The sequence below is a fragment of the Gymnodraco acuticeps genome, unplaced genomic scaffold, assembly GCF_902827175.1.
Source record: "Gymnodraco acuticeps unplaced genomic scaffold, fGymAcu1.1, whole genome shotgun sequence".
Taxonomy (NCBI): domain Eukaryota; kingdom Metazoa; phylum Chordata; class Actinopteri; order Perciformes; family Bathydraconidae; genus Gymnodraco; species Gymnodraco acuticeps.
In genome coordinates, this window is record NW_022990692.1 from 239,028 (window position 1) to 264,451 (window position 25,424).

General features: G+C 42.8%; 1 protein-coding gene across 3 annotated transcripts in view; it reads right to left on the reverse strand.

Moving 5' to 3' along the window:
- The window catches only part of si:ch211-168d1.3 (ras and Rab interactor 3), a 38,041-nt gene that overhangs the window by 5,331 nt on the left and 7,286 nt on the right, over window positions 1-25,424 (reverse strand). For 2 of the 3 annotated variants that reach the window (XM_034230459.1, XM_034230458.1), the window contains exons 2-11: window positions 11,515-11,658; window positions 10,988-11,102; window positions 10,678-10,750; window positions 10,219-10,310; window positions 6,839-7,008; window positions 6,410-6,694; window positions 5,256-5,811; window positions 2,616-2,924; window positions 1,369-1,500; window positions 106-275 (exon numbers count right to left, since the gene is read on the reverse strand). In XM_034230459.1, coding sequence (XP_034086350.1) covers window positions 106-275; window positions 1,369-1,500; window positions 2,616-2,924; window positions 5,256-5,811; window positions 6,410-6,694; window positions 6,839-7,008; window positions 10,219-10,310; window positions 10,678-10,750; window positions 10,988-11,102; window positions 11,515-11,658 — 2,046 coding nt within the window. The remainder of the gene's footprint in view (window positions 1-105; window positions 276-1,368; window positions 1,501-2,615; window positions 2,925-5,255; window positions 5,812-6,409; window positions 6,695-6,838; window positions 7,009-10,218; window positions 10,311-10,677; window positions 10,751-10,987; window positions 11,103-11,514; window positions 11,659-25,424) is intronic. The other variant, XM_034230460.1, reaches the window with a different exon arrangement.

Consider the following 25,424-nt stretch of genomic DNA (forward strand, 5'->3'; position numbering starts at 1 on the left):
TTTACAAAGCAAAGCAGCTTACTGTGCCAACCCACACACACCGTAACAGTGTTTCCATGGTGTGCTACTATGATAATATAATAACAGGAATGTCTGGAAGAGTACCTGACTCTGCTGGCTCTCCTTCTGCCTCTGGGCGTCCCGGCTCCTCCTGCAGCTCCACTCCTTCAGAGCTCCCTGGGCCTCCGCTGTCAGGCAGCCGGAGAACGGCTGGTCCCGCTCCAGACTCTGGATCAGACACAGGCTGGCATACACACTGGTCAGGTAGTACCCACCTGCAAACAACAAGTATACGACTAAGCCTCATGAAGGTATGAAGAGTCGACTAATGTGTAGGACACTGAATACATACTTTGCTTTCTTATTAAGAACTTAAAAAGGGACGGGAAAAACAAAGATGGAGTTATAAGTAGTAAGAGATGTGACAACCAAAATCTGATTAGTCACTAGTAGAGGTGAGCCAAACACTCCAGGCCTAGCAGAGGCGTGTACAGGCGCAAAGAGAGGACAGAAGTTTAATTGGACCAATCTGTTGTGTCCCGTCAAAAGTGTTGGGTTTAGTCATGTTTCATGTTTTTGTTTGGTTCATTTTCGTATTGTCTCCCACTTCCTGTTTTATTTTGACCCTCACTTGTTATGCTTCACTCCAGGTTCCTTGACTCCCTACCCTTGTGTGTCTCCCGCGCTCATCAGCGCCAGCCCCGCCCCTGATTGTTTCCACCTGTGCCCTCTTGTTTAAATTCCCCAGTCTCCCCTTGTTCTGTGTCAGTTCGTCCCGTCCCGATGCAGGTAGTCAGCGTGCCTGCGATTACTCACCTTGTTTCAAGCCTGATTTATGCTGTCAGTTATTTTGTAAGTTGTGTTCCTCACTTAGTGAGCGATTTTATTTGTGCCTTTTTTGAGCCTTTTTGTCACCTCGTTTAGAGTGTCGATCCTGTTTTTTGGAAATAAAGTATCTTACTCATACTTTACCTCTGTCTCCTGGGTCGTGCATTTGAGTCCAATACCTTGTGTTTCCAAGTTCGTGACACAATCTGTCTCCAGAACAGTCTATAAAAAGCCCCTTATCTATCTACTCTGTCTTAGATTGCAGAGCAGTATTAATAATATATTTAATTTGCTGGTTGATGGAAAGAAAATCTCAATTAAGATAATAAATGTATTAAAATTAAATATGGCAACAAGATGTGTATGTGAGTTTGTTCCAAAATTAAAGAAAATATAGAGAAATCATGTTGAGATGTATTATGACTAAAAGGAGATGGTAATCCTTTCTTTTCGACAGACAGACAGAATGACTGTTACTGGTTTAACCAATCAAAGCACAGCACAGCTTTGGGACTACAGCATTCAGAGCTCAGGTCGTACCCTCTCCTCCCAGCCAGGAGGGCTCCAGCAGCTCCATCATGTACTCCACCTCTATCAGGATGTGGGGCTTGTTACACTCCACAATCACGTAAGACAGCAACGGCAGGAAGTCATCCCAGCTCACTTCCTGTCCTGGAAAAAAACAGGAAAATTGACTTAAGCACAGTTTAAACGTAGGCAGTTTTTTTTGTTTTTTATCAGCAGGGGAAAAAAAGTTTAAATGTGTGTTTTTCTCAACTTTAATTTTTGATTTTGAGAATGTCAGATTTGTAAGTTACAAAACCTTGACTATTTTACTGACACGATTTTGTATTTCTGATCAGCAGGTCGTGCTGAAAAGCAGACAGACCGTGCCTCAGCTCACTTATACAGTGCATCTGAAGTGTGGAGCTTTTAAAAGTGACCAGACTCTCAACTTTGCCAAGATAGTTGACCCTTCATTCCTTCAACAGGGAAACCTTCAAGCAGCAAACCTAGCATTTCTAAATAGAAAATGTCAGTTTACAAGTGAATACAGGAACTTGACTAGAGCACCAGTCCATCATGAAGTCCTGAACATTTTCGTTAGTGACTGTAATGTTTTGTTAACCCTTATATGGTGTTTAGGTCGAATTGACACGTTTTAAATATGACTTTTCTAAAGATTTTTTTTTGGAAATCAGTAGCCTATATGTATCTTATAAATAAAATAGAACCATATCACAAAACCAAATGACACTCCCACTGTTGAATGTGATCTAGCAGAGAGTATTTTCAAACATGAATCATATGTTATCTATACTGTGATGAATTGAGGTAAAGACAATATTTGTAACGTTTTCTTTTTTATATATTGTGTTTAAATGAGCCCGGTCTGCTCTGATGGTTTAGCTCTCTGTTGTGATTGGTCAACCGCTCAGAGATATCCCGCCCCTTAGCCTATCACGTACAATGTGTCGGAGCACTAGCCAACAGGAGCGTTATATAGGGATGTCACTATGTTCAGGAAGTAAACAAAGAGTCCAATGGAGGCGGGGAAAGAAAAGTCCCTCTGATGTGAAGTTCTGGGATGTTATCCTTTGCAGCCCATTTACATGCACACAAACCTTTATAACAACAGGAAGAAGACAAATCCAAACAGCAGACTAGGGCCTCTTTAATATTTGTCCTTGTTTATGTTGCATATGGAGCTGCTGTGATGGAAGAGAAATGTCAGACTGGAACGGACAATAAAGTATATCGTAAAAAACCGATGCATGTGGTCTCACCATGTAGGGATCCCATGGCCTTCTGGACGCACTTGCAGACCTGCAGCAGCAGCAGCACCTTGTCGATGGGCGAGTGCGTCCTCTGCATCAGGTGCAGCTTCTGCTTCACCCGCTCCACCTCGCGGCTGTCGGGGACGCCCGTCCGCACGCCCAGCCGCTCCATGGCCACGTCCCCCTTCAGGCGGATCATGTTCTGGGCGAGCCGCTGGCTGCTGCTGTCCTGGGTGTGCAACGCAACCAGAGCCTTCTCCAGGTGGGACCTGAGGGGCCGCAGCACACAGGAGAACATGGCCCGCTCCAGAGCCAGGTCTGAGGACAGAGGGGGAGGACATTGTTGGGTTAAAACTAAAAACATTACTGCCGTGTGGCTTTGTTTTACTGTAGAGTTGTTTGTATTTCACTTCTGTAGTGATTTGCAGGTAGAGAAATGTGTCAACATATCTTGAGGCAGAGGCAGAGGCCCAGAAAGGTATGTGGCTTTTGAATTATTGTGATAAATGAATAATGAAAATGGAATTGTATGTTGTCTGACGAGACACCAAACCCCACCTCTATTATCAATACAGGAACAAAGCATGCAAATAGAAAATACTATATATTATTATTATTGGTACTTTTATAACCATAAAGTGGGTTTACAGTATGATTTGTCCATCACTTTATTCTTAGGACTTTTATTTCTAAAAAGGCATCACCATCACACTTAACATTCATTTGTGAAATTAATTGAGCTTGTAACTCGAAACATGCAGCTCAACCTGACATTTGTTTGCAATTTCAAAACAATAACAACAAATGTATGGTGTTAAAAAGTTGAATTAACAAAGTAAGAAAAGTAATAATTGTTGCAGATTTGTTGTATTAGATTGTATAGGTGTTTTTGTTTTTGCTATCCAAGTAAAGTAAATACATCATTTTTTTCCTCCACTTTTGGTTTGCAGTCTGTTTATGCTAAGCTATTCTCCTTCTGGCTCCTGCCACACAGTGTGTATGTCAATCTATTCCCTCTCGGAGAGTAAGCAATTAACCGTATTTCCTCAAAATGTTAAACTACTCCTTTAAATCCTCTTTGCTTACGTTCAGAAATGCACCGCCAGGCTAAAACACAAAGTTATTTTTTCCTTCCACCTGAGAGGCTAACAATCCGGAGATACCATTTTATTTCTGGCCTGACAACAGTGAGATGTAATAGACAACGCTTGTGGACATGTTACACATGCATGCTCTCCCACGTGGACACACACACACACACACACACACACACACACACACACACACACACACACACACACACACACACACACACACACACACACACACACACACACACACACACACACACACACACACACACACACACACACACACACACACACACACACACACACACACACACACACACACACACACACACCACACACACACACACACACACACACACAGTGATTTTCCTGCAGATAGTGGGCAGTCCTGACTAAGTGGGTAACAAATCTCCAGTGCTCGCTGTTTTCCACTCATCATCAATATCCTCCTCTCCTGCCCTCCATCCCTCCTGGATAATCCCCCCCCCCCCCCCCCCCCCCCCATCTACCTCACTATTTCACCCCTCCTGTGATTAATCATTCACACCCTCCATAATCTGTTTCTCTACCTCCCAGCATCCCTCTCTCTTTACTAGAGTAACATATTACATGTAATGTGATTGTGTTAGTGCTCATAGATGTGTAACTGATTACAAAGTATCCTGCCTATTTCCATCCCTCCCTCCATCCCTCCCTCCCCTGAATCGTGCTGCTCTTCAAGTGAGCGTGGGACTGTGATATCTTTTTATGATAAACGAGGGGGAGAAAAAAAAATGCAAATGCCTCCCACCGACGCAGTGCGAGATAAATCAGAATCAGGAGGAAGGAAGGAAGGAGGGAAGGAGGGAAGGAGGGAAGGCAGCGGCCGAGCCCTCTCCCCCTGAAGCCTCTGCACTGCAAAGCAAGCATCACACATTTACACACCTGCGAACACACACAAAGAGAGAAACCCACGCAGAGGAGTGTGCCAAAAGATCTAACTGGAATCCTTCCTGTAGTGCGGCGCCATGTCTTTACAGTAAAGGGGAAGAAGCACACTAGTGGTGTGATGTGATGGATGCGGGGCTTTCCTAACGCTGTTTTCTAGATATCAGAGACAATATGAGCTCTAGTGAATGAGGCTCTACCCCCCCTTCCCACGAGAAAACTACTTTGTGTTGACAGTGCCTTTCACTGGAGCCTGGGCTGAGAGAAAAGGCTGCCTGTCTGTTTCCATAGACCGGCGTCCTCTGGCAGCGCGCTCTATTGAATCAGTGTTTCTCTAATAGTACCGCTTTTTTTTGTCACATTTTTTCAACCTCCTCCGTCTACAAAAACAACGTGTTATTTAAAGATGTTCAAATGCCATATGAACCAATCAGTTTGTCACAAGGCGAGTATTTGTTGATATGTGGTGGGCCATCTCTTCTTGATCTAATTTGTGCAATAATGAGGACATTCTGTGTAAATACTGCACTGCCTCACAAGGATATTTATTTACATTAGAGTCTAATAAAATGTGTTTCTCCTTGATTTAGCAATATTTGCATTCGCACATTTCCCAGGTGAGTGTGTTCACCTTTCTCGTTCTCCGGCACCAGGGTTTCGATAGGCGGCTCCAGTTCTCCGCTGTCCAGCAGGCAGCACTTAGCCTGGGACAGGAAGAGGCGCAGACCCTGCAGCATCTGCACCGAGGTCACACGGGCAGAGGAAGTGGCCGAAGGAGAGGAAGCCAGAGATTTGAGCACTTCTCTCTGCGCCAGGAGGAAGTCCTGCACCATGCCCCCGAAGGTGGAGCGCCGGTCTCTGGACAGCTCCTCCACCAGGCGCGTCAGCCGCTTATCTGGAGCGAAGAAACACACGAACGCCTCGCTCATGCGGTGCAGCCCGCCGCGGCCTCGAGAGCGAACGAGCGGCGGCCGATGGTAGGCGTCAGTTTGGGCTCGGGCCATGCTTTCAGGATCTGAATCCGAGTCATTGTCCTCGTCCATGCTGCTGAAGGAGCTGCTGCTGTCCAGCTCGGCCAGGCACGGAACCGGGCGGCGCTCCAGAGCCAGAACCGCCACCTCGATGCCTGGCCCCTGGGCTTTGGCCGACTGCTTCGGCTGCAGAGGATCCTCCACCTTCGCAGACGTCTGGACCAGGACAGAAACGATCATTTAACAGCATCATGGAACGGAAATGGTTGGATTAAAGTTGTGAGATGTAACCATTGAGAAAAGTAATCCTTAGGTGTTGTAATCCTTGACAAAAATATGTTTTAATACTGCAAGATTAAAGTGAGTGGGAAGAGATAGAAACTGACCTTGGGACGTCAGGTCACCCTCTGGTGGAAATCCCCTTCAGTTTGTAGTGCTTGTGTTTTAATGTGCACAAGACCTTTGACGACATGTATGTGATTATTGTAAACATTTTTGTGCCACCTTTAAAGGTTCTGTGTTTATCACTGTAGGATGCTTACTTGTTAGAAGGAGCCTGCTTGCAAGCATTCAAGATCTTTAGGAGGATTACCATGGGAATATTGTGATTTGTGCAGTTATTGCCTTACTCATCAATCTCTAGACAGAAACGGATTTTAAGTTGCAATGACAATATAATGGGATTTTGTGGTGGGTATTTCTAGCTCTTTGCACTAATAGACTTTAGATGAGTTGAGAAAATGGGTAAACATGAGACTGTAAGAGGATTATCCAAACTCAAACACGTAAAACTCAAGATGCTAACACGTATTACTTTTGGCACGTAGACAGACATCACGTCCTCTTCCTCTGCAGACCCCGTGGACACGGCGGGGGTTCTCCTCAGGACTCCCGCCCCCGGATGGACTTTTCTCTGCGGGTTGGCTCCGGCCTTCTGCAGCCTCTCCGAGCCGCCGGGCAGCTCCAGGGACGAGGGAGGCGAGTAGGAGCCGACCCCCTCCAGGGACAGATTCATGGAGGACTCGGAGAGCCGGAGACGCATGCTGCGCTTGAAGCGGTGCCGTTTATTGGAGGCACTGTGCTTAATGAGTTGTGGCTGCTGTCGAAGAGAACAATGTATTTATATAACACGAGCCAGTGGTTTATCTATCGAGGAGTTAAAGTGAAGTGCAAGGCAAACAGTAGCAGTCATATAGGAGGATGGATTAGATCCCTTGTAATGGATTTACAAAGAGTTACTAACCTTGCTAAACTCCAGCTGCAGGAAGAGAGGGTTGATGAAGCAGAGTTTCCCGGGCCTCCCGTGGGTCAGCAGGGTGAAGCGGTCCTGCTGACTCTGGCTGCTGCTGGTTGCTGCACCCGAGTCCACCGGTCCGTTTTGGATCTCTGAAGCAGACGGGGGGCTCCAGAAGTCTAGTCAGGAAAAAGATGGGTTTAGTACATTTAAGCAGTGCAGAAATACCAACAAAAAACCCCAATAATTTTGTATTTGTTGCAGCAATTGTGTAAATATGTACTAAATTAGGCTTCTAATTATTCACTTGTGTTGAAATGGTACAAATAGAATCTCTATGTCTCTCGTTAATGACGTTTCAGATTACTTTTGGATTTATGTTTTCATTTTCCACCTTTTATTTTGAAATGTTTCCCCCCTTGTGTCTTGTCTGATCCTACTTCCTGTGTTTGCCTTCCTGTCGTTAGTTTCCCTGGTGTGTCTGGTTGTCTGATTGTGTTCACCTGTTGCCCTTAGAGGCTTCTCAATACTCAAATTTCCCCTCCTCGACTCCCCTCCTCGGTTCCCCTTCTCGATACTTAGACCCGCCCACAGGAGATGCGAGCGGAGGACCGAGGAGGGGAACCGAGGAGAGAGGAGGGGAAGCAGCAGGCGTTTAAAGAAATGAGAACTCCTCTCCTCTGAGCGGTCATATTAAAGCGACGTCCGTTCATTATTACGTGGCAACAGCTGCATCAGCTGTCGAGTGTTTTGTCATAGCGCTGTATCTCTGTTAGATCAGCTGAACATTGTTCCCCCACATATTTACTTTGAATTCATTGAGAGTGCGGTATAATGAGACAATAACAGGCTACAGATGCGGAGACACACACACAAATATATTTATATAAATATATACAATTTAAAGTATGAGAGCACTCTCATAATAACACAATCAGAGACTGGATATATCCCCCCCCCCCCCCCCCCCCCCCCCCCCACCACCCCACCCCCCCTCTTGGTCGCTGAAATGGGGAATTGAAATTACGGGCCAAAAGTTGTATTTACAAGTATTAACTTGTAATAATAATAAGCCACTTACAATTTTCCGTGAGATCAGGGAGCAGATATAAGATGGAAGTTTCCCTAACATGGCTTTGTATGTTAGGGAAACTTCCATCTTATATCTGCTCCCTGATCTCACGGTGAATTGTAAGTGGCTACTGCCTGAGATCGAATGCTGTGGTTTTATTAAATGTGCCAACTGCTAGGACTGTCTTAGGGAAGACAGCTTTTAGATGCGCAGCTCCTCTGTCTTGGAATAGTCTGCAAATTAAATGGAAACTGAGCAATCTGGTGCCACTAAATGTTTTTAAAGCTCGGTTGGATGCTACTCAATCGGAAGCTGTTGGTACCTGTTTATGTGGATAGTTATGTAAATGATGCTGTATGATGACCTTTTGTTGTTCTATTTATGTTGTTATGTTTCATGTGGAACTACTTGAGCAGGTCTGCCTTGAAAAAGAGATCAATGATCTCAATGGGATTTATCTGTATAAATAAAGATTTGAAATTAAATTAAATTAAAAGTAAGCAGAGGACACCAAACCAACTGAGACCCGTCTGTCCGCCGCATCTACGCACTGTACCACACACACCTACATACTGTACCACACACACACATACACACTGCCTACAACACACACTTACAGCTCCTAAAGCATAATCAGGCTACAGCCGTTGTGTATTTTATTATGTGACGAACTAAATGGTCTTAGAAAAATATCGACTCTTTGTACTACAGCAAATAAAAGAGAGTAATGTAGGCCTGTTATACTGAGTGATATTGTACACTGCTCTGCTTTCTGCACGGACCTCACAGCTGTTCTCACTGTAAACATCGCAACGCGATGAAAGCAGTTTCTAAAATAATATCCAGGGGATGCATGCAGAGCTGTCATTGGCTGAGATAAGTCCGGCCGTGCGTCACGCCTCCACCGTTCCCGGAAATGCATCCGCGGAGGAGCCGTGGAGGAACCATCAGTGTATCCTCGGTTATAGCTCCTCCAGAGAGCCTCCTCGACGCTCGATCCTCGGTGTGCATTTAGAGAAATGAGACGTCCTTCAAAATGGCGCGCTGAAATTCATTTCCGGGTCACTGCCGGAGGACCGAGGACCGAGGAGTCGAAGAGGGGAAATTTGAGTATTGAGAAGCCTCTCTTGTGTTTCTGCCTCCCCTGCCAGCTGTGTCTTGTCCTGTGATTACCCTTCTGTGTATTTAGTCTTGTCTTCCCTTGTGCTCCATGTCTGATCATCGTCTTTCCATGTCCATGCTACCTTGTCCCTCACGTCTTTGCTAGTCCATGTCTCCCGCCTGTTCCCGCCTGTTCCCGCCTGTACGTTTGTTCCTGTCTGTCGTGCTCCCCAGTTTTGTTAATGTTAATTGGTATCTTGTTTTCTTTTGTCATCGGCTTTTTTTTGTTAATAAAGCTCACTTTTTGTTACCTTACCTTTTTTAGTCCTTTAAACTGCACTTGGTCCTATTTCCCCCAAACCTGACAACTTTTTGTCATTTTACAAAAAGCTGTAGTCAAACGAACCACAAACAAGCACTTAAATATGTGCAATGTAGGTTTATCTGACTACAGCAGACTGAACCTGCAGAACCACAGAACCAAAAAGTGTTTTATCTCCGAGCTGCAGTCGGGGACACATACTGTGTCTAACTGGTGTCAATTTTAGCCAAACCGAAGTCACGCCTCGCTCACTGCTGCTGCTCAGTACATGTTTCCATGTTAAAATAGATGCAAGCTGGCAGTCAGTTCTTGCACTCATTCCTTTAGTTTATCACATTTGCAATATGCTGCTGAGGAGGAGCTGTCACAGAGGACTTTCACTGTATCCTCACGATCAAATGGTGGACATTTTAAAATGATGTCTTGCCTCATAAGTAATCTACAGGAAGAATGTATACACTGTTAAAACATTTGGAAGAGTCTCTTCTTGGTAGTTGGTAGGCCAGGTGATAGTAGCAAAACAAGTCTATAGCCATGCTAGCAGCTCTGTGAGGCTAGCATTTGAGCTAAATGTTCAAACTAAACATCAACATGACTGATTTTTAGCAAGTATGTTAACTTCACCACCTTAAACCTGCATTGCTAGCATAAAGCTCTTATGCAAGCACAGTTAAAGGGATAATCTAGTCAAATATCTATTGTTTTTTAGAGCAAATGACAAAGTAAAGTAGTTAAGCTTTAAAACAATAGTAAGCAATGTGAAAGTAACACAAAGATTAGTGAAATGTGGGACTAGCATTTGACTGCTTTGAACTAAATGCTAAAAACTGAACATCAGAGTTAAGTATTTAATACGTTTGGTTTAAAAAGAATGAGAGGTCTTCGTCCCTGTACCTTGTCCCATGTGTGAGATGTTCTCCAGCTGCCTGTGTGTCGCTGCTTTAGCGATGGCCTCTGGTAGCTGCAGCGGGAAGGGCAACACATCTCTGGAAATAATAGAAACTCTCAGTATGTGTGTGGCCATGAATCTTCCAGAACGTGCACGCTGAATGACATCAGGTGGCAAAAATGATTTGGACACGTACTTTTATAATGTATTTAAATGTTTACCTAGGATGTGTACGTATTTGAACGTTTGCTTGCCTCTTAATTTAATATTTTGGTCTACTGATTGTATTTCCCTTTTAATCTGCACTGTCCCCTTTGCTCTAACAATGTATACCTGCTGTGGGACAAATAAGGGATTTCTGATTGGCTGCTTTGAGCTGTTTTCAAATGTGAAAGCACGATGTTGACTGATATATCATTATGTGCTGCCGTGAAAAGGGGTGAAACAAAGCAATAAAACATCACCTGCTGATACAGTAGAAGGCCACCAGGCGACACAGGTCAGGGAAGGTGAGCGCTGAGCTCTCCAAGGCGAATGCTGGTTATAGAAGAGACAGAGTTTGATTGACAGCTGTGGAGGTAGTGGGAGACTTTAAATCTAACAGGAAATTTGGCAATGGCAAATGATTTGAAGTACCTATCCCCTGTGTCCCGCACTACTTCACCCAGTGAGTGAATGAGCTGTGCTAAAACAAAATCGACGAGCAGAGAAATGCGTTTTGTGCGCCGCTCACAGGTGGATAAATCATGCTAATGTAGCTTGTTTTATACTCACTGGAGTCCTCCTCACAGATGAAGCACTCCTTAACAGAGGAGGCACTTTTGTCCCCCGTCACTCTCAAACACAGCACCTTCCTCTGGCTGAAGCTGCATTTACGCACCAAAAAGGTCTGTAAGCACAGCAGAAACAAAACATAACGCACTGGGAGGTTAAAAAATATCTTTTGTTATGTTTTTCTGGAGGAGGCACAGAAGGTGAACAGCAATGTAGAGTCAGAATAAAAGCAAAGGGAAAACAATGAATATGAGCTATGGTGTAATGTCAAAACCTCAAAGAAGCTTTAGTTTGTGACAAAAAAATAGAATAAAATAATAGTTTTTCGACAAAATGTTAAACAATTCCATTTTAAGTGTCTTTAATTAACATGAACTTTGAGTTTGAGGAAATTACAACCCTGAGATAAGTATCTCAACTCTTCAATACCAGTTTTATGATTTCCCTCAGGATAAATAAAGTATTCTGACTCATTCAAATGTATTCCTTTACTCTTATTATATATAACATTAAAATAATTGACGTACCCCGACAGGCTCTCTGAGCAGGATGTAGAGGGCGGAGTCCTGGTTGAGTGACAGCTGCAGCCACACAGGGTGTGTGAGCAGCAGACGGTCCAGGACACTGAACGCCCTCTGAGAGCCGCGATGGGAACCGCCCGTCTCCTGCATCTGAAACACATCCACATAGTTATCACTCAACAATAACATTAGTATTTTTGGTCAGTTTCGACATCCATTCCCACAAAAACAACACCACATTTTATTCAGTGTTGTTAAGAAGATAAGCTCTGCAATGTGTGCATTTCACACTGAATACATTGTCCTCCACAAGCTCTTAGTCACGCTTTGTTTTTGTCAATGGGTTTGTCTTTAGGCGGCAATGAGTAATGCATATGCAGTCTGACGTTAAGTATGCGAGTGCAGTTTGCCCAGATTAGGAGTTGTTCCCAGAGCATGGCCCCCAAAGTTGAAGTGAATCCTACGCACTACATAAGTGTACTTAAGAGTAAGAAAGTGTGTGTTCACAATAGACTGGTGCTTTCAGGTGTCTACACAACACACACACACACACACACACACACACACACACACACACACACACACACACACACACACACACACACACACACACACACACACACACACACACACACACACACACACACACACACACACACACACACACACCGAGATCAATTCTTAGTTATTGCTACGATCAAATCTGGTTGTTGGCCCCAGTTCTATTATCGTGGATGGAGAAGCAGACAAGGACATAATGGGATCACTCACAGACTTTACAGTTGTTTAGTTTCTCTTTTGTTTTTGTTTTTGTGTCGTTGTTGTCGTTACACATCTGTTTTTAGTTGAGTATGTAAAGGAGGCATCCATTAAGCCCCCTTATCTGAATGGTTAAGACGCATACCATATCATTGCGTCATCTAGAGTTCTTTTGTATATGAAATCCTATCAGACCGTGACTACATTACTACAAATCTGACTCGTCGGATTCAGTTTCAGTAAAAATGTCTTGATTTAACGTTGTTCTTCTGTTCAAAGGCAGATATTGTGTTTCATATCTTAAACAAATGCAGATTTTTAGCTGTTTTTTATTATTATTATTAAGCTGTTTCTGGCTGTTCTTTTCACACCCTTGTTTCTCTGAGAAGAGAAGAAATACTATTCTAAAAAGGAGCTGACACATGGTGTCTCTTCACTTGTACACTTGAGGGGTCAGAGTTCATATGGTGAGGGATTCCATGAGTGGTATGCGCCGGCCTGCTCGGGTCTTGATAGATTGAGTGGGGAAGTTCATGAGATCTTTCTAGAGGGTTATCGAGAATAACTTTTATCCAATGACCTTTCCCCTCTCTGTCTGTGTCTGTGTATTCTCTTGTTCTGATTAACCCAGCCAAATCTTTGTTCTTGTTTTGTATCTATATCTACGCCGGGATCCGGAGTCGAGGCTGATCCTCTTTCTGTAGTCCTGTGTCCTGGATCCTCTATCCTGAGTTCTGGATTAAGTCGTGGACTTTGGGTCGTGGCTGAACCTGTCTCTGCGGTCCTGCCTTGGGTCTCGTCATGCTGCTTCCCTGATGGCTTCCACAGGATTGTAGCTGACATCCTCGTGGATTCATCTTCTTATTACAGACACATGCATTTCCTAACATTCGGTCTATATGCTGTAAAAAGTATTATCTCTTCGATTTACACACGGCATCTATTGCACGTCTGTCCGTCCTGGGAGAGGGATCCCTCCTCTGTTGCTCTCCCTGAGGTTTCTCCCATTTTTCCCTTTAAACTGTGGGTTTTCTCTGGAAGGTTTTCCTTGTACGATGTGAGGGTCTAAGGATAGAGGGTCTAAGGATAGAGGGTGTCGTTTTTCTCATACAGATATTCTGAACAATCTGTGCTGTTGTATTTGCTGTAAAGTGTCTCTACTGTAGGCTATTTTTATTATATGTACAGCACTTTGGCTCGACCAAAAATCGTTTATAAATGTGCTATATAAATAAAAATGTATTTGATTTGATTTGAAGCTGCAGCACCAGCAGTATGGGAACATTAAAGCACTTTTAGAAAATTAGGGTTAGCTAGCCCCTTTAAACAAGGAAGTTGTGGTTGACGGCTGGCATCTTAACTTTGTACCTGTTCTCTAAAAGTGGTTTCAACTTACTTATCCTTTACCAAACTTGTGTTCCAACACATTTGAAAGCAGCTTTACATCCTTCTGTTCAGTCTATTATGGAAGTGTGTGGTATGCTACACACCTCCCCCCTTCTGTCTTTACTATAACAGCAGGAAACTCAACAGAGTCCTGAAAGAATTTGATATTCTGGATAAAATGCACCTTGGCTTGTGCTCCAACCACTCAGTTTGAACTGTGGCCTTATTATTCCTGGTCCTTTCGTGTTAACATTCAATCACAGATTTACTTTCTCTCTCAGATTGGCTTGCTGCTGGATGTCACACTGTGTGGGCTGCCGACGAACGCTTGTGAGCGTAGCAGCAGATGGTTGCCATAGAAACCCGGGCCTACACATCCTACCAGGCATTCCCACTCAGTGAAACACCCTTTCTCTGACAGGTTGGATACAGTATCTACAAAAGGTGACCAGGGTGTAAAGGTGTTTTTATTAATAGGATTTTCTTATTTATGAAAAATAAATAATACGCCATTAACATTTTGTGCGCTTCCTCCGAGTTAATTTCTGAGCAACGACTGCTAAAAATCAGATGCAGCAGCTTTTTTCTGAGGCTTGAGAGGAAGCCTTATGAATAGTGTTTACTCTCAATAACACATTTGAATATTTCACATTTTTCATCACCTCCTGCCACTTATTACATAACTCTCCCCCCCTCGAGGGGAAGCGGGTTATCTGTGTGTCAATCTGCACTCTGAAGGGGCCATTAGCAGGTAGCGGTAAATAGCATTAGAGCGGTTAGGATTCAAGTACAGCAGACATCAATCAAAGGAGGGACTCGGTGTTACATACAAATAACAGGTTTGTTCCTGCAGCTGGAAGGCTTTGGAGGAAACTGGGAGAACTTTTTTAATTAGTTTAAAAATGAGCAGAATTGACAGTGAGCTAAATCCACCAAGAGTAAAGTCTGATAGTTTAGCAACTGTAACTACACAGGACGGGCGATTCAAACTCTGAGTTTCTCCTCATGTAGACACAGTGAGCAAGGGACTAATATGACAGAAACACCTGGTTAGGAAAGAGCTTACAAGTCAAAACGTAAGCTACAAATCTAGCATAAGCTACAAAACGTAAGCATGCCTGCCTCTAATAACTTTGCCCCAGTTTGTGCTTCTCCCAGATTAGCATACATCTGGGGTTTTCAACAATAGCCAGTTATTATTCTCTACATAAACTCATAGTTCAGCTGCGTAATGCATAAGAAGCAGCACTGGGTGTCACGATACATACATTACGAAATGTATGCAGTCTCCGTTAGGGCTGCTCAATCGTATTTTAATCGCAATTACGATTTTGGCTTGCAACGATTATGAAAACACCATAATCGGAATTAAACGATTATTTTATTTTTTATTATTTTATTAATAGGTTTTTCAGTTGAATTATACTTAAAGTTCAGGGTAATCAACTGTTAAAAACATACAGTTCAAATGTTTGTAAATGGATAATCGTTTTTAATAATCGTGATATCAATTATTGACAAATAATCGAGATTATGATTTTTGCTATAATCGAGCAGCCCTAGTCTCCGTGCATATTGAGCACCCTTTTTTAGGTTTCAAATGAGTCAGTTAAAAATATTATTTTGCTTGATTTAGCATTAGCATTCATTAACACTTATTAGCCACAGTTAATCAAATGGGAGTGACACAATTTTAGCCGTCAAAATCCACCATCCTCAACTTAAAATAAGTAAAACTTCAGTAAATATTGATGCAAACATTTATTTATTTATTCCGGCAAATAAACAGCAGACTTATGAGTGTGTTACCTGTATCACGTTAGACTTCAAAAGAGACGCATAATCACAACATGTATCACCATCTTCATATTAGGAGTAAAATATGATTAATTTCAAGGTGTGTGTAAAAAAATATATATTTCCGTGCGAGTGGGCTTGCAGAATCACCCTATTGTGTTATCTGGAGCCAACCACACACACACACACACACACACACACACACACACACACACACACACACACACACACACACACACACACACCACACACACACACACACACACACACACACACACACACACACACACACACACACACACACACACACACACACACACACACACACACACACCACACACACACACACACACACACACACACACACACACACACACACACACACACACACACACACACCATGTATACATCACTTCAGGGGACATTAAATTGACTTTCATGCATTTCCTGGAGACTTATCCTAACCTTAACCATAACCAACACATGCCTAACCCTAACCCTTAACCTTACCCTTAACCTAACCAAGTCTTCACCCTAAAATTAATGATTCCCCTCATGGGGACCTCCAATTTGTCCCCATAAGGGAGGCGAGTTCCCACACGTGACTATGTAAACAGATTTAGGTCCCCACAAGTATAGTAATGCTAGACCACACACACACACACACCAGGGTTTCCCACACATAGACTATACTTGGGCGGGCCGCCCAGGTATATTAACGGCCGCCCAAGTATATTTCGCGACCCATTTATTTATAAAAAATTTTTTTATATATATTTTTTTTATTCGTCCGTGACCACGACGCCATCTGCGATCGATTAACTTGTAGACAATGATCCCTCGCTCCCTTGCTCTGATCTCGCCTCCTTCTGGCCTGTTAAGTGGCCTGCCTCACACAGGGTGACTGGCTGTCCACATGATGTGGCCTGCCGACATGGCCACTGTCATACAGATCATAAATCAAAGCCCTTGATTGGTCTCTGTGTGTCATTCAAGCTCGGGATAACCTCAGCTCAGGTGAGGTAAAGGACTCTCTGAGTGTTTAGATAGTTAACTTAGTCTAAGTTCTCAGTGGGTCTCAAACGGTGTGGTCACCATTTATGTAAACACATATTTCCATTTGAGAGGGTAGTGATTGGTCTAATGGAGAGTGAGGTGGGCTGAAGATCGGAAGGCTGTGAGTTCAAATCCCGCCAGGAACACCACCACTAGTGTGCCCTTGAGTAAGGCACTTAGCCCTTAGTTACTCCAGGGAGAATGTCCCTGTAATCGGTCATTATAAGTCGCTTTGGATAAAAGCGTCAGCTAAATGAAATGTAATGTGATTAGTAAAATATGCATGAATAAATAAATAAAAAGTTAACTAGGTGAAAAAAGGTAAGATACACTTTTAAAACTTGTTGAGAGAAAACTAGTCTTTGCTGCTGCCTCAAAGAGGAGCAGGGGGAGAGGAGAGAGACAGGAGAGGCTGATTCAGGAGCACAGACACACTCACAACTATAAATGAACCAAAACTAAATTAATAAACAAGTTTCAGTGTTTTTTTCATATTGGAAATGGTATGTTATTGGTTATGGCCTTGATTTTATGATTATTGAAATGTATACAGTTCTGTTTAATATAGGTGTTTCCATAGATCTAGTCTCTTTATTTTCCCCTCAAAATGCACCAGATTGATGCATTTAACTCCAAAATAAAAAATAAAATCTTACCGGGGGGGCATGCCCCTGGACCCCCCTAGAGGATTTGAGGTCGACCCCCACTAAAAATCACATGGATAGGTTCCTAAATACATTAATAAATACATTAATTTTTTTAAATAGTAACCCATTTCCATATGTTCATGTGTGGGTAGTAGATTTAAACTATAGGGCTATCATTATGGGCCCTGCCTGTACCTGTACCTGTTCGCTCTGCCATCGCGTGAAGGGTCTGCTAACAAGCGACCAACAGAAAGGTTAATGTTGTTGCACGTCACCTCAACCCCCCCCCCCGCTACCACCACCCCCCAAAGTATATTTCAGATCTGTGGGAAACACTGGCAGTTAATGGACCAGCACCAGAGGCATTCCCATACACACAGGCGTTGGAGCTGTTCTTCATGAAATCCCAGAAGGATGAAGTGCTCTGACAAACAGTGCCATCTTTGCGCAAAATGATTATACCGGAATGAAAAGTCAATAAATAATGTTGTTAAAACTTTTTTTTTTTTCGCGCACCCCCCCACCCCTTGCCACCACCCGCCCAAGTATATTTCATATCTGTGGGAAACACTGAACACACACACACACCACACACACACACACACACACACACACACACACACACACACACACACACCACACACACACACACACACACACACACACACACACACACACACACACACACACACACACACACACACACACACACACACACACACACACACACACGGCAGAGAGCGAGAGAGAGGCAGAAAGAATACAGAGCGAGACCCTTGTGTTATCGCTAGCCATTTCCATGTCCGCCTTACATAAAACGCAACGCTGCCCACACACAGAGAAAAGACTTATGCAATTCCCTCAGAGAAAGAGAGCCACACACAGAGAGAACACCAGATAAAAGCTATAATGATGAAAAGAGACAAGAAAAAGCTGGGACGGAAAATGTGAACTGGGTAAGGAAATCATAACTTCAGTGGGCCTGCAGCGCTGGAGTTCAAGCAGGCAGACTGGAGATGTAATAAGCAAGAGGAGACGTACTGTATATCTAACACGGTGATTCTGTACCCGAGGACAGCAGCAGCATAAACCAGAAAGTCTGATGCTTCTGGAGGAGTTAAGCCGATGAAAAGAGTTTCGGAAAACCCTAAATGACGTCTGGGAGAAAGGCTACGTAGAGTGGGAATGGGCTGGTGCCGGCACATCTGGAGTGAGCATTTGCACTGCCAAAAATCAGCAGAATGCTAATGGGTATTTTGGAAAAGCAACATCAGATTCTATTGTGCAAATGACGACTGACTGCTAGAGAAAAACAGAATATATTTGAGCTGGAAAGAGATGCTTAACTGGACAGAAGGACTGACCAAAAGGCTGGCTGAGCGAGTGATGACGGATTTGATGCAGTGACTCAAACACAGAATATTAGTTTTTTAGCAGATCTGAGAAAACATAGCAGGTGCTCCAGGTATCAGTGTTGCATACCAGTTTCCTGTAGATTGTATAAGGTATTTATGCAGCCCAAGAATAGATGTATTACTGAAAGGGGTCTATTGGGAACAGTGGCCCTAAACATAAGGGGCCTAGGAACAACTAGGGAGGGACTCAATTCCTAAAAATAAATATAAAACAACCACACAGAGAAACAAGGTAACTACAGGGAGGCTAAATGACCACAAAGAGACTCAAAATGACTAGAAAGAGACACACAAATTCACATAACAACTACATAGGACTCAAAATGACCTCAAAGCGAGTGAAACAACTCCAAAAAAAGGGTAAAACTTCCCAACAATTCAACAAATATCAAAATCCACATCAGTCTTCCTCAGACCAGTGTCATGCATCTGTTAATTTGATGTATACACACTTTTTCTTGACTTTTTCTTGACAACAATTCCTTGACTTGAAGCTATTTAAGACAAAAGTAGTCTTTTAGGGCTGGAGGTGAAGCTGAAGTTGAATTGAAGAAGAAGCTGAAGAGGAGGATGACAAAAACACAGGATATAGGAGAACAGTGTAGGATGAAAGAGATCACTGACGGTGAGCAGCTGCTCAGCCTGGTGCACCATGACGTCCAGATTCATCCACCTCCAGACCAGTTCCCCATCTGGTTCGGGTAAGTGAGAGACCGAAGGGAACAATGGTTTCAATCTCAACGCTTTGTGCCACATTCAGATGTTTCCTAATGACAGCTTTGTCGTGGGAAGCAGAGGAAAGGAGCAGGAATTCGCCTTTAACCTGAAAACGAGTTAGCATTTCCGAGCTCCTGTGTTTTTGGTTGGATTCCCAAAATAAGGTCTGTGACTAAAACAATCTTACGAGATTTTTCCGTTTTGCCGTACAACATAAAACAAGTCACTACAGTATACCCTAATGTTAAACGTCTGAAGCGTTTACATGTTGTATTAATGGCAGGTTGCTAACAAGTGGCGAATGACAAGACTAAATGTCATCACTCCGAATAATAGCCGCATTTAGCTTAGCACTGGTGCTGGGACTGCACCACTCTATGAGGGGAGGACATGAGTTTGGTCTGATGTTGCAAGCAGAACCACCTACAGCTCAGAAGAACTCTCTTATCCAGAGTGAGGCGGTGTGTGAAGTGGAGTGGAGGGTTCTCATGCAACTTCACACACTTGCAAAGTGCATGGGAAAGGAAAATTGGTCTTAAAGAGTCTCAATGGGTTAAACACTATGGTCTATCGGTATGAAATGCAATGGACGACAACAGAGAGTACTATAATGTCCCTTTCACATAAATAAATTGGTCAGTTTTGAGTCCTTGAAGTAAACAAATAAAGACTACAATAGACCACTTTGAGGAATAAAACTATCAAATGAACTTTAATAAGTTGCTACATTTAACGGAGGTGAAACTAAATATACATTTGAAGTTAAATTATAACAATAGAATGCATTGTATCAGTCTTTCTAAAAGGCTCAACAATCAGTTAGTTATAGTGATTTTTACGAGCTATTTCTTACGTTTCCCATTATTAATTTCAGCAGCCTCTACATGCACATGAACTTGTATTCAGCTAAGTATATGGTATAATGGTAGCGATAGTAAGAGCAAAAGAGAGCAGGGTTCAAGGGAAGAAAACAATGCCCTTTACACCTAAAACAATATCTCGCTGCAATGCATTGTGGTCTCTCGAGGATACATCCAGAGGAGAAATTAGTACCTCTGCCTCTTTAAGGAATATTTCTGATCATTAGTCCAACGATATTGAGTCTAAAGATGTTTATGGTTGATGTGTTCTCATAAACTCAATTCCAGCTGCAATAAAACACGTGAGTGATAAATCATCCGGAGTGTTCATTACATTTGGACGGTTATCCACAGCACCTAACCAAATAAGTCCAGAGACACTTAGAGGCTCTTGAGACGGCAGCGGAGGGAGGAAGAGGAGGAAACTGAATCTTGAAACATCTCACACCCCCACCCCACAATGAGCTGATACCGCCACACACACAGCCACACACATACAGACACATCTCCTCATCATCCAAGGTGCATCACAGTCTTCACAACATTTTTCTCCACCAATGTTACCTCCAGCCACACAAATGTAATGACTGATAGCGATGTGGTGCACTTTGCTCCCTGTCACATCCCACATACGGTATTTCCATCTGGGAATTATGATAAGCAGGCAGGCAGCTAGCAGAGAAGATACCCAGCCAATATAAATGAATACATGCTTTTTCTTGTTTTGATATTCTTATATTGTCAGAAATGTATTATATCACCTCAGTGCATGACATTAAGGATTTTGGGAGATGGCCCTGTGGGCCATCTAAGCTAATTTACAGATGGCCCTGAGCCCAATAGAGATTGCCCTGAAAAATGCTCGCGGACGAAATGACGCACGAAGAGTTTGGGGGGCCTCCCCCTAGAACATTTAGATTGTTGCAGGTCTTAGATGCTGTCTGGTGCATTCTCTAGACTGAATTATAAGATGAACCACCACAATATTATATTGTTCAATTGTATTCTTCATTTCACTTGTTTGTTTGTTCTTGTTTGTGTTTGCTCGCTTGCATGCCCTGCATAGCTATAATAAATACTTAAGTTGTTGATCAAGACACTTTCCATCTGATGAAGGCAAATGGCTTCCCAGATGTAAAAAAGTAGAAAACATTACTTTCAGTTATAACTGCCAAAACAAACATTATTTAAACTATTAAAAATGTTTGTAATGTTATCTACTGTAAGTTGGTCGAACGAATGCCTCCTCATCCGGAAGCTGACCGAGCAGACCCGAGCAGCAGTCGAGAGGAGCCGAGCGCATCCGCGAAGCACACAAAATGGGACGTCAGAGTTCCCGTTAGCCGGCAAATCTAAATCTCTTCGGTCAAAATGATTTCCCTTTAGCGCAATACCGCTTCAGTTGCGCCACTTATGTGACAGACAAGAAGAGTATGTGACAGACAAGAATAGTCAATTCTAATGTCTAACACTTAATGTGGAGAAAGAGATGTCCTGTATCGGTTGATTGTGCGTTGATCTGTTGGTAATGCCTCAGGGTTCCGGTGGGCATGTAAACAAATGCATAATGCTGCGCTATACTTTGCGGCCTCACCCGGTTGCATAGCGACACTTATTGTTTAGGTGTCTTTTAATAAGCAGGTAGTCATCATCTAGAACTAGCTGGATCTGATCGATATGGACATAAACGCGAGTGAAGTCTAATCTGACGGGAGAGAGAGATCAGCTGCTGCTGACGAGTTGATACGCAGCTCTGCATAATCACCTGCAGCGGTGAGCGGAACAAAACACACACTTCAGGTTAGAATATCACACGTAGCTATTTTAATTACCTCTCAAACTACCTAAACTAGTTATAGATATGTTTAGTTTTACTGTCGGGTCACTCATTACTGGATCCGCGAGCTGCATGATACTGGCATAATAGATTGCCCGGTCGGGCAACCAGCAGGTGAGGCTTCATTGCCCGAGCTAAATACTATATGGCCCCGGGCCATCGGGCAGTCGTTAATGTCGAGCCCTGCACCTGAGTCAGGATAATTATGACACTTTCATCTTACCTTGATATTGTGTCATGTCTACAGTAATATTTAGCCCAGACAAATCCACAATCTCCCTACTTTTCAATAGTTTTACTTTACTTTCAGGGTGTATTTTCCTAATTTTACTTTTGTGACTACATCAAATTGTTACTATTCATACAAGTATGTCACAATGAAATACCTTACTGTCTGAAAACCTTTCAAACTAAAACTAGGCAAAGACATTTCACTCCTAACATGGCAAACAGGAACAACAGAAATCTCCAGTGGGAAGTAATAATGCAAACTTTACTAAAACTGTTTCAGCCCATGACAAAATAAAGTTTCTAAACTGTCAACAATGCTGGAAACGGTAACTTTGTACAAACGTTTACTCTCTGGCACACACAGGCAAGAGAGAGCAGGAGATATTTGTCCACCATTCGCGATGACATTAAGTCTTGTGTGATTACTTTGTAGCCTAGCGCTAACTATTATCTTCTAGAAATTGACTTATGCTTCAACCTTTAGAAAAGCGGTGTTTATATCTGGAGATCATCCTGATGAACGAGACATTTAAGACATAATAGACGTGTGTATACTAGGGATGCTCCGATCGATCGGTCACCGATCGAGATCGGCCGATACTCACTCTCTACCGATCGATCGGTGCTCTCTAAACATGCCGATCGCGAGAGCCGATCGCATGACGTAAAATACATGACACTTTTCTCTGTGTGCGGCAAAACAAGCTCGCCAACATGGCTTCACCGGTCTGGCATTATTTTAAGGTGTCCGAAAAAGACAGTAAAATAGCGGTATGCAACGTGTGTGAAGCAGAAATCCTGCAGCTCCGCCCGCCGGACCGGTAAGCGAAACACACAAGAGTTAGACCTAACACACTTAGCTATTTTATCTACCTCTGGAACAAGCTAAACTAGTTATTATAAATATATGTATTCTTCACTGTCGGGTCACTCATCATTACTGGATCAGTGAGCTGCATGAGATACTGACAGGCTGTCAGCAGCGCCATATAGACTATCTATATGGCGCTGGCTGTCAGGAGAGAGAGAGAGGGGGAGAGAGGGGGGAGAGAGAGAGGGAGAGAGGAAAAGAGAGCGCTTCCGCTCATTTCTCCCGTGTTATTATCCAAAGTGAATGTAAACTTGAATTATGTACATAATTTGAGTGTAATAATTAAGTTGATTGTTGTTTGTGGAAGCTCCAGTGAATGAGCCCCATTAACCCGAAAACATCACTTTAAATTGAAGATTTAAAGTGATGTTTACATCTTCCATTTAGGCCCCGCCCACTCGATCGGATCGGCGATCGGTATCGGCCGATACTGATTCCGGCGATCGGCCCCGAAATTGGCGATCGGAGCATCCCTATTATATACCACAGAGCTTATTTTCCAAAATCCAATGAAGAAATCCCATTGGCTATGCTAGCTTCCGGTCTACAAAAATCTCCACCACTCTATACAGAAACGTAGATGCCAGCTTGACGTTATAGAGCATGTTTCTCTAACATTCCAACATGCTAAATATAAATTGACCACAAAATGAGCAGTGCTTGTTTCCTCATAAACACAGTGTCCAAAAAAGGCAACAAAGCAACAACGGTGTACTTATTATTATTCATCTCATTTTCATGCATCGGATTGTTAAATCTCCCATTTTCATAAGAGTGACCATGACGTTGTCTAAGTATAGCCAGCAGCCCATCAATGCATGCGTAGGATGACTAATGGAACGGCATAATTGCAGTGGGCTATAAGTATCCGCAGGGGGCAACAGTGGGCACCGAGGGCCTGCTGACTGATGACAGGTGTCCGTTTTGAAGCCTGCTGTAAAAGTGCCGTAGTGATGGCATTCAAGAGCAGTGACAAGGAAGTGAGAGCTGTGTGTTTCTGAGTGTGTTTCTGATTAAGTCGTACAAAGGCATCAGCGTGAGTCACAAGTAACACTGGGACCGTAGGAGAGAAGATGGCCTGTTAGCATAACTGTGAATATTCATAATTTTAGAAGCATTTCAGTTAAATTATGCGCTGATTCAGAAGGGGGCATTATCACAAATAGTTCTGTCAGACCAGCATGTGTTTTTGTGTAAAAGAGAGAGGGCTTATTCTTCATGATGTCATAAAATCTTATCTTTCTCCGTGAATGGATTACTATCTTCAACACTTCAACATATATTCACATTCAGTTTAAACAACATCAAGAAATAATTTTGATGAGAAATAATATTGAGTGATTGCAAAGCCCCTATAGTAATGGATTATTGCCTATTATTCCTAAACTTCGCTTATCAAAAACGTTACAGCATTAAAGACATCATTTTTTTCACAAATTATTTTATACATTTTTCATTGTACATTTCTATTTTCTATATATGATTCTTTACTTTTGCAGTTTTTTGTTTTGCACCAAAATAGCAAAATGCCATGTACCCTACTTGGCAAAACAAATGTTTCTATGGAACATTATCTTTATTTAAAATGTTTAAAGAAGGAACTAAATAAAATAAAACGTAGAATTTAAAATAAATCTGTATTTGGCGCCAGCTAGTGAAAGCATCAACACTTTGACAGGGATTTTCCCACTTTTCTGCAAACAATATCATGTGCCTTTAGAAATATTTGAAAGGTACAGACATGTAATCATATGACTATTATCAATTTTCTTTATTAATTATATATTAAATCACGTAAAAAGGGATACTCAGAGAGAAATATCACCTGACGCAGTTAGCTAGCATCTTTTAACTTGCTTGCTGCTAACATATTACATTACATTATATTGCATTTAGCTGACGCTTTTGTCCAAAGCGACTTACAATAAGTACATTCGACCAGGAAGACACAACCTATTGGTCATCCGTCCCATAACTTCACTTTGTTTAGTTATTTTTAGGGATGCACGATATTGTTTTTTTTAAACCGATACCGATACCGATAACTTCCTGCTTCTCAAGACCGATACCGATAACAAAAAAATGTTTACGCCACTAATCATTTTAACGCGATTAACGTGTATTTTTTTTCCTCGGCCGCCCCGTAGTTTCAGAGCGCATCGAGTTTAAAATACCATCTACAAGCTGATGCAGACAGCCCCGCTCCTGTCGCCCGCTTGTGGCAGACCACACTTCCACGCTCACCAGCAGGCACCGACTGGCCATCTGGAGGACCGGGAGGGTGTGTGTATGTGTGGCCCGAGCGAGCGAGCGAGAGACCTTACTTGCATTGTTGTTGTT